This window comes from Cygnus atratus, chromosome 8, assembly GCF_013377495.2.
Source record: "Cygnus atratus isolate AKBS03 ecotype Queensland, Australia chromosome 8, CAtr_DNAZoo_HiC_assembly, whole genome shotgun sequence".
NCBI classification, from domain to species: Eukaryota; Metazoa; Chordata; class Aves; order Anseriformes; family Anatidae; genus Cygnus; species Cygnus atratus.
Window position 1 is genome coordinate 5,374,167 of NC_066369.1, and position 9,318 is coordinate 5,383,484.

The 9,318-nt window shown below is 35.0% G+C and overlaps 1 protein-coding gene across 3 annotated transcripts in view; it reads left to right on the top strand.

Moving 5' to 3' along the window:
* NTNG1 (netrin G1) overlaps nucleotides 1–8,661 on the top strand; it is a 156,387-nt gene extending 147,726 nt beyond the window's left edge. For all 3 annotated transcript variants that reach the window (XM_035538041.2, XM_035538039.2, XM_035538040.2), the window contains one exon: nucleotides 7,530–8,661. In XM_035538041.2, coding sequence (XP_035393934.1) covers nucleotides 7,530–7,756 — 227 coding nt within the window. In that variant the 3' untranslated portion in view covers nucleotides 7,757–8,661. The remainder of the gene's footprint in view (nucleotides 1–7,529) is intronic.
* The last annotated feature ends 657 nt before the right edge of the window (nucleotides 8,662–9,318 follow it).

The window sequence follows — 9,318 nt, forward strand, 5'->3', positions numbered from 1 at the left end:
AAATAGTTTTGTAGTGAAAATTGTGCACAGAGAGCAGAAATTCCATGTAGAAAAACAATCCAAAATCTCTACCAGAAACTTTCAGCAAACACAGTTTCTTCATTACCCACCTATCATTCTCCTATGACTTAATAAAATGGGTTTTATTTTAAAAAGTGTCATTTCAATTGTGCCTCTAATTGGCATTTCTAAGACAATTCAAGATGGAGATGTCTTCCTTCAGAAACTATTCTCACTTGGTCAATGTTGATTTCCTTGTATTGTTTACAATTTAATTAAACACAGCATTGTTTCAAATTTGCACCAGAGATCTTTGTATTAATGTCTGTCATTTTAAGACAATAATTGTGACACAGTAAGATATGCCTTAGGCTTGTACTTGTCTACACTAATTTATTTTGTCTCAACTTCAGACTGCACCTTGGTGGATAAGTACAAACCACTTCTCTTCCCATGCTATCAAAGCGATTTGGCAGTGTCATAAGGTAGTCTTACTAATCCCACTGCAGCAAATGGTTAGTTAGTATCACTTGACAAAAATATATCATTATGGATATCTTTGGTTTAAAACAGCAATAGCTGTTTTTCATATCAGGTATCTCTGGTTCAGAAACACTCAATAAGTCTGATCAACACTTTGATATATATTCATAGTAGCTAAACATTTAAAAACCATTTAGAAGTAAATGTAACTGGTAACAATAAAAAATAAAAACCAATAAATTCTAATAATAATCTAGTAGTAGACCTAATTGGGAGAAAAGTAGGGGGAGAAATCTTAGTGACAAAATCTTTAAGTCATTACTAGACACTGGTTATTCAAATTAGTAAGATGCTTAAGTTATACAAGTTTGAGGTTTTTGTCATGCAGTTTGCAACAGTAATTGTAACAGCAATTGTGAATATTTCAGAAGAAGCCTGACTACTTAAAATTTTCCCATGCACTTATGTCCTCATTCCTAATATTTACTTTGTATGTGTGAAATCTCAGAGTCACTAGAGCTCCACACAGAAATCCTTGAAACATAACAATAGCAGAATTGAGGTCCTTTTATATTGCACAAAAATAACACTTAGGATTGTTTCCAAATAATGGGGAAAGTTGTTGCTAACTTTGGCAGGTTGAAAATATTTTGATTGTGGTCACCTGTTCTGAAACCATTGGAAACAATTTTAAACCTTTGCATTTGAATTAGACTGTTTTGCATGCCCCAACTTCATTAATGTCTATTTAACAAATACTAGGAAAATATTATTCATACCTTTCCTTGGTGACTGCAGAGGTTTTCTATTGCACATTTGCTATACGTATGCCTAGATGATGGCTGTACCCTTAATAGGCATACACACAAACTTCCTTATTTGTTGCAATTTCTTTTATATTCTATGCTTGCTTGCTTTTTTTTTTTTTTTTGGGGGGGGGGGGGGGAGGGGAGTTGTTTTCATGGAATAGAATGGTTTTGTTTTAAACCGTTTAAGTGATTATATTTTTACAAAATAATGCCAACTAGTTACAGAATTTTTATAACATTCATAGGAAGTAATTCTGTACTTGACAAGAAATCACTTGTGCTTGGCCTCAATTTACTGAACTTATGTAGCAAGATGAAATCTCCCAATTTTTCCAGAGCATTTCAATTCAATGTGCTGTTCACAGATCTCTCTATATAGACAACCACTGCATATATTGAAACTTCCTATGAACGTAATTACCAAAAACATGGGTTCATTGTTCTGAAACAGTATTTGGTTAGCATGTGTGCTAAAAATCTATCCATAAATGAATTCATATAACATTCGTTGCTAGATAGGAAGCAGCAAGGAAACAGATGCGTTAGAAAAAAATCAGCCAAGAATAATTTCTTCAGCCACTAGACCTGTGACCTGCATGCTTTCAAAGCTGCTAACAATGGCTGGAATCCAAGGTCAAAAATTCTCATTATTTCAGTAGTGTCATTCATACAAACTACTGAGGAATAGTACGGAAATTTCACTGCAGCAGAAATAGGGCCAAAACTTGCTTCAGTCCTTTAGAATAGACCAAAATGGTGTGTAATATATTCAGAGCTGTCAACCCACCAACCTGTCCAGGGACTATAATACTCAGGATCTGGGAGACAAAAAAGAGATAAGGGAAGAAACAGTCGTGAGAGAGCGAGCTGTAACAAATATCACAAAAAGAGCACATGGAAGAAAAATAGCGATGGGAGAGATCATACAAAACTTTGCTTGAAATGAAAGGCTTAAGAATTCAAGAAAGAAAAAAAAAAAGGACCTCTAATAAAAAGTTTGTTTTTATTTTTTCTGTGACTTCATTGTTAATGATCTTTATGCTGTTTCCATAAATAACAAACATTTCAAAATCAACACAGATTTTGATGCGGAAAGGGAAAACCACCTCTCAGATCAAAAAAAAAAAAAAAAAAAAAAAGGTAAAAGATATTTGGGTTTTGTTTGTTTGATTTTATAAGTTAATTGCACATCCTTTCTCACGTTCATGTGGCTAACCCAGCTGAATAAGAAATGTCTGTAGGCAAGCTGTACAAAAATGAAGGTAGTATGAAGAAAGGTACATGTATTTTCTCCCCTCTTGGATGGCCCTCAGGAAGGATAGGAGGCTAAAAGAAATTGGGTTTAAATCCAATATGATATTTCCTGTCTGAGCAGTAGACAGACCAAAAGCTCTTTGCATATTCTTTGAAGATGCCCAGACACAGTAGCCAGAAAGAACATAAGCCAATAGCACAGTGCTGTGTCTGAGGTGATCAAAAAGAACAAGACTTGCATTTGTGTTAATGTGTCTACATTTCCGCTTCATAGCTAAAGCCACCCCTAATATAATCTCTATCTATTTTTTTTCAAGAAGCTGCAAAAGTATTAAGGATGCGTTTTGGATAGACTCAGAAATTTCCATGTATTATTCAGGCATGAACAGTTAAGAAGAAAGTAGACATTTGCCAAACATCTACACTACTCTCAATATAGTTCATTAAATACCTAATATAAATTCTGTGAAACACTCACATATCACTTACCCCTTGAACAGCTTGAGCTGGTTGAAAGACTAGATTTTTTTTTTCCCCTTGTTTTCCTTTTATATTCCATTTACAAATTTAATGACAATGGAATTACAAACCAAATAGTTACTTGTGAATATTTTTGTATTTTGAAGCAAGGTATCGTTTGGTATTTAAAAAGGTCTTATCCTATAAAAAGAGGCTTCAATATCTTACTAATGATTACTTTGGAAAACAGGCTTAAGTTTTAATTTAAAAATAATAATAATCTCTTACTAATTGCAAGCACTTGCTAGTTTACAGGTGTTTTCCCCCTGGAAGAGAAAAGCTACAAATGGCTACCCATCTTTACACATAGCTTTTTTCTTTCTCATTTGTATAGTGTTTTTAAAGATCCCATAATCAAACTACAGCTTAGATCATAAATTGATTATTTATGAAAAAAAATAAATTTTCCTTTATTTTACATTAAATATTTCACTTCCCACAGTAGCACTAGAAGATCTGAAGACTGTGCTCAGAAATACCCCTCAAAAAGCCTATAAAGCTCTCCACAGCAAGTCAGATGTCTGTTTTGTTCCTTAAATAATCGATTTGATGCATTGTCTTCTAATTCATGAAGATCTGCCAGCAAACTCACAGCTAGTTTAGCCACACAAGTCTTAGGAGTCAAGTATGACTAATTCAAAATTAGTTTTTATTTTCATTGTTTCTTCAGTGTTTCATTCTTTGATCAGAATTTGATACCTGACACCTTTCCGATTACAAAAAAAATTAAAAAAATGAATTGTCCAAGCATAGTTTTGGACACCAAATGCTGAACATGAATAATCAAGATATAGGTCTTCTGTGATTCACAGCTGGTTATCAGAGTCCTGCCAATAACATCAAGAGCAGGAGGATGGCAGAGCTGACCTTAGTTCCTAGCTATGCTCACAATGTAGTAGTTCAAAGAAAAAAAAGACAATTCACTCCTGCCTATAAAAGGCAACCTAGGCATCTTTACACTAGAATGCAGTTCAAAATACATCAGTTAATCCTCTTGCCTAAACAGTCAACAGACAGCAATTCTTTCACAGTTAATTCAGAGGCACTAAGCAGACGATGCAAATGCTCCCTTTCTACTTGCATTTATTTTGATACGCTGAAAAAAGGGCTTTTCATTAATTGTTAACTTTTAATAGCCAATGACAGAGCTAAGGCAAAGCTAGTTCGACATCTCTCAGCAGTGGAGGCGGTATTTCACTGTTTGGTGTATAAGAGTAGGTCAGAGCAAAGTAGGTAGAAGGCAGAAAGGGTGCAATGGGCAGGAAACCCTACCAGGCATGTGCTGGACTCCACCAGTCCTACCTGCACCCTCCAGCATGAGTTACAACAGTTGTCCTTGGACTTCAACACAGAGCAAGGGGTCTCCAACTTCCTGGCCTCCTGGCCCTATTCAGCAGCTGTCTTCTCAGAGTAAAACAGAGAAGCCACTTCTAAAATGTGTTATAATATGTATCCTAGCAAAATATCACATAAACATCAGAAACATTACTAATTTTCAAAACACCAATCAATATACTTGCCTTTCTTTTGTCTTGGCAGAATGTTGACTAGCTTTATTTAAGGAATAAATTCTGTTCTAAACTTCAGTGAAAACACTCCAGTGAGCATACTTATTTCTATGTTGCTGATGTGCTACACTCATTAGCTACAGCAAATCCAAATCCAAACTGAAAAAACATAATAATGGTTAGCTAACAATTAGTTAATATTTAAATTTTAAAAGTCATCCTTGCCATGCCCTCTGAAAGTTGGGAATGGTATTAGAGTTGGTCAGAATAAAATTAAAACAAAAGTGCCAAAAAATAAAGGGATTTCATTTCACAACTGTTTTGCTTCCAAATCACCACAATTGCTATCTACATAATACATACATGTGTGTATGTTTGTGGGTGCAAGAGAAAGAAACACAGGATTAAACTAAGGGAAAAAAAGTTTTGATAACACAAAATTAACAATTCAATAATTTCCAGCTGCAAGTACTTTGCTAAGAATATTAAACTCTACTGTATTTACTTTTCTGCATTTCTGTGGGCAAAAACAGTACACAAGAAATACTGGAGAGAAGCTTTTGATCCATCCCTTAAGTACCTTAAAGAAAAACTTTAAGTAAGAAATGAACAGTCTGATTTAAAACTTCAGTATCTGTAACATTATATCCAAAATTTTGTAGACAACGATAATTAGAGGCATTTGATAGCCTGCATCAGTGTGTCAGACAGCACTGTCACCCATATCCAGCAATCTGTAACAACACAATCAGCATCTGGGTTGACGTCCTCCTAAAATAACAGGCTATCGTTGTCAATATAAGTTTAAAAATGGTACAGCTATTGGAAAACAAATTTGTGTTACTAAATACTTGGAAAATTTGGGACAATATATTCAGGGCCAAACATGAAGTGAAATATCTCATCTGCTGTTTAAAAAGTGGTACTTAATTCACCATTGATTTCCACCCAATTATTTGAGGCAAACAGTCAGTATTGATGGGACACATATTTCACCATTTTCATTGCCTGAATTGTAGGAAGCATCGCAGCAATGAGTAGTCCAGAACAAATAGGTACAGTGGCTGTACCATCTGGCAAATTATTTTGATTTTACATTTGATATGGCTAAATATATACAATATGAATAATAAGGTCAGCTTTAATTATCTGTTATAACTGAGGCTATATAACTCAAATATTGACTTAAAATCCAGTTCATTTTTTCAGCCTGTTGCCATTATACTTTTCTGGGTTGTTAAGCTCACCACATTTATTTGGTTGCGATTTTACTGTTCCTTGTGCATAATAAACACTTTGTTATAATGAATATACAGAACATCAAATTCAGATGTATGGATGCCACCCATGTATTGTCTGTTGCACCTTAATATTCAAGTTTTGATGTCACAGTTCATAAACTGGACAATTCCAATTCCAGAGCACTTAGTATGGAGCTTTGATTACTGAAGTTATCACTAAAAAAAAAAGTATTTAGTTGTTCTCTCTCAAGTACATCTGTGTGAGTTTGTAACACACTGCGTTAGTATTTGGCCCACTTGGATGCATAACATTAGAAAGCAGTTGTCAGAGCCCTTCCAAAATGAGAAAATGTCTTTTCTGAAAGCAAGCCAGGACAGATAAGATTGCCAGTAACATTCTTGGTACACAAAATTGTATAGATTTATGTAGACCTCTGTCTCTTAAGGACATAGGCTGTTTGGATTTTAGTTTTCATAATATTTGGGTTGGTTTTAAGAACAAGTTAACACTTATAAAACTGTACTTTTTGTAGAACTAAATAGCAATATGTTTAAAGTAAAAGGAAGAATATTTTCTCCTATTCTGAATTAATAAGGTTATTTCAAGGCTAATATTTGTATAAACAGCATATAATGTTAAGTTTGTCTCAACCAAACCATTCCTTAAGGGAAAATTTCTACTGTTACATCCTGCCTAAACAGTAGGTGCAAAATATTTATTAAAATCACCACTCCCATGTAAGACAGAGCTGTAAGCTAGCACATATTCTACTAGTGTTTTTCCCTGGAATAAAACACAGATTGACACGTTCAAGTAGTACGTTCCTCTTGTTTCTATATAGTTACCGAGTGAAATATTTTGACTGATATTTAGTAGTTAAAAAATAAAAAGCTGCCAAATTTTCATATACAAAGTGTGATGCATCTCTCTAAAACCACTGCGTGTTACTTTCTCTCAATTCTTTTGTCAAATCTGATTTCTGAAGTTGTTACATCAGGCTACAATGTCTAACTAGGATAGTTTTGTCAGATACCCTTGTACCAAAGCAACAAACTTACTTAAGAATAAATATTTGATCTGTAATGGAAATAACAACTTGATCTTTTATTTCCATATGTACACAGCATAAAATCCCCATCAAATAGCATGCTGATATTCCTGCCTGTGCTTGCCTTATTTTTTGCATATTTTTTCAGATCACTGATACGTGCAATTCTTGATTACAAAATCCTGTCTTCTCATACAGATCTTTTTACTTCAGCAAAGCCACATTGCATTTTTAACCACTGCTCATGTTGTCCAAAAGCCTTAAGCACCTTGCCTCTTTCAAGTAACAACAAACTCACCTATAGTTCCGGTTCAGTAGTAACTATAAAATAGCAGCCAATGGCACAAAGCAGGTATTAATCTTCATATTTCATTATTAATTCATTACTAATATTAATTTGTTAGTTAATATTCAGCAGTCTGAAGTGGATAAGATTCTCCAAGACTACAGCTTAAAAAAATAAAGAGAAAATAGCAAATAAACCAAATTCAGACTTGAAGTTTTTAAAAACTAGAACATGTCCCCTGCTTACATGTCTCAGGAAGAGGAGGGAGGCATGAGATGAGCCACTAGTGTTTTAGTTCTGATTTTAGTGCAGACTTTCTCCTGTAGCTGAACTTATATTTACTCTGCTTTTCTCTCCCTCCCTCCCCTGCTATCTTGCAGCAAATGTATGTGACAATGAGCTCCTGCATTGCCAGAATGGAGGAACATGCATCAACAACGTGCGATGCCAGTGCCCTCCAGCCTACACTGGCATTTTATGTGAGAAGCTGAAGTGCGAAAGGGATCCAGGAGGCTGCAGCCAAAACTCCGGCCAGGGGGCAATATCTCACGGTCCCCTATTACTGCTGACTGCCCTACTAGGAGCAACTGGGCTTTGCACATGCTAGGCTCCGTATGGTTGATGGCATCATATTCGGACTGCTTCAAAAGAACATGCCACATGAAAACAAAACACAACCCAAGCGTTTGCTACTGAAATTTAAAAAAGGAAAAAGATAAAAAATACCACATACAAACTAGGAAGGCCTAACTGAACTAAGCCATATTAATCAGTTACGGACAGTGCTCTGAGTCAAGACTGTTCCCCGCTGACCCGAGACAAGTTGGCAGCAGCCTATTCTGTCAAATCAGCGCTAGCTGCCGAGCTCACACAGGACAAAGGGCTTCGACAGCCCCAGAAATGGAAACAAAATTTAAAAAATGTTTGCTACTCCTCTCTGGTGCGCTACTGTACCTCTGCCCGGTGTGTGGACCGACCAAATAAAGGCATTCTTTGCTGTCAGTGCATTGTGGGTATAAGGAAATCTGTAAAAGCTGCCATATTGGCCTGCTTCAGTCCCTGAATCCTTTCCTACCTGTGCTTTAGTGAACGTTGCTCTGTAACCCTTGTTGGTTGAAAGATTTCTTTGTCTGATGTTAGTGATGCACATGTGTAACAGCCCCCTCAATAAAACTCAAGCCAGTCATATCCTTGTATAACTTAGCAGCACTGCATCAGTAAGATGCTGTGTTCACCTACTGTACAAGAGTGGCTATAGGACAAAGTGTATTTATCCTTTTGTATTCAAATGAAGTTATTTTTCTTGAAATAATGTACAATGTAGATTTTTTGTATTATTGCCTATTTGTGTTACCAGACAATTTGTTAACGTATTTAATTCTAATCAGATAAGAGAAAAATATTACTTTTTATTTAGTCCTTTTCTTTTACCTTTATTTAATTGTGCAGAGATTTCTCTGTATGGGCAACGTGCTGGCATCAAAGAATATCAGTTTACATATATAACAAGTGTAATAAGATTCCACCAAAGGACATTCTAAATGTTTTCTTGTTGCTTTAACACTGGAAGAGTTCAAAGAATAAAAATTCCTGCATAAACAATTCCAGGATTATGTATTGCTATTTCTTAAGACTTTTAGGAAAAAAAAAATCATTTTACCACCTCATATGTGAAAGAACAGATTCAACAGTAGAAATTACATCATAACAATCTAACCTACTTATATTTTTTACTACTGTCAGTGTTTTTCCAAACAATTTGAAACAAAGCACATCATTTGCTTGAGGAAATCGAAATCTTAATCATCAAATCCTAAGCATGGAAGAGGTGTGAAAAGTTGAATAGTTCTCATCTTTCTTCTCTCAAGTCATCACAGAAATTATTCCAAACTAATTCACAAGGCATTTCGGAAACCAGTCTTTAAATCACACAAGTTTTGTGGATTTTGGCAGTAATGAAGTAGATATAGCCACAGCTTAAACTGTTTCTCCAAAAGCGTCATTAAAATGATGTTTATATGTGTACTAGTCTGCCTAAGAAACTGCAAAAACAGCAGCAATCAAAAAAATAAGATTTAACTTTTAATAAAGTCAAATTTAATATTTAGAAGTAGTGTCAAAATATACAGCAGCAAGTAGATAAAAAGTGCTGCTCCAGCAAATAAAGTT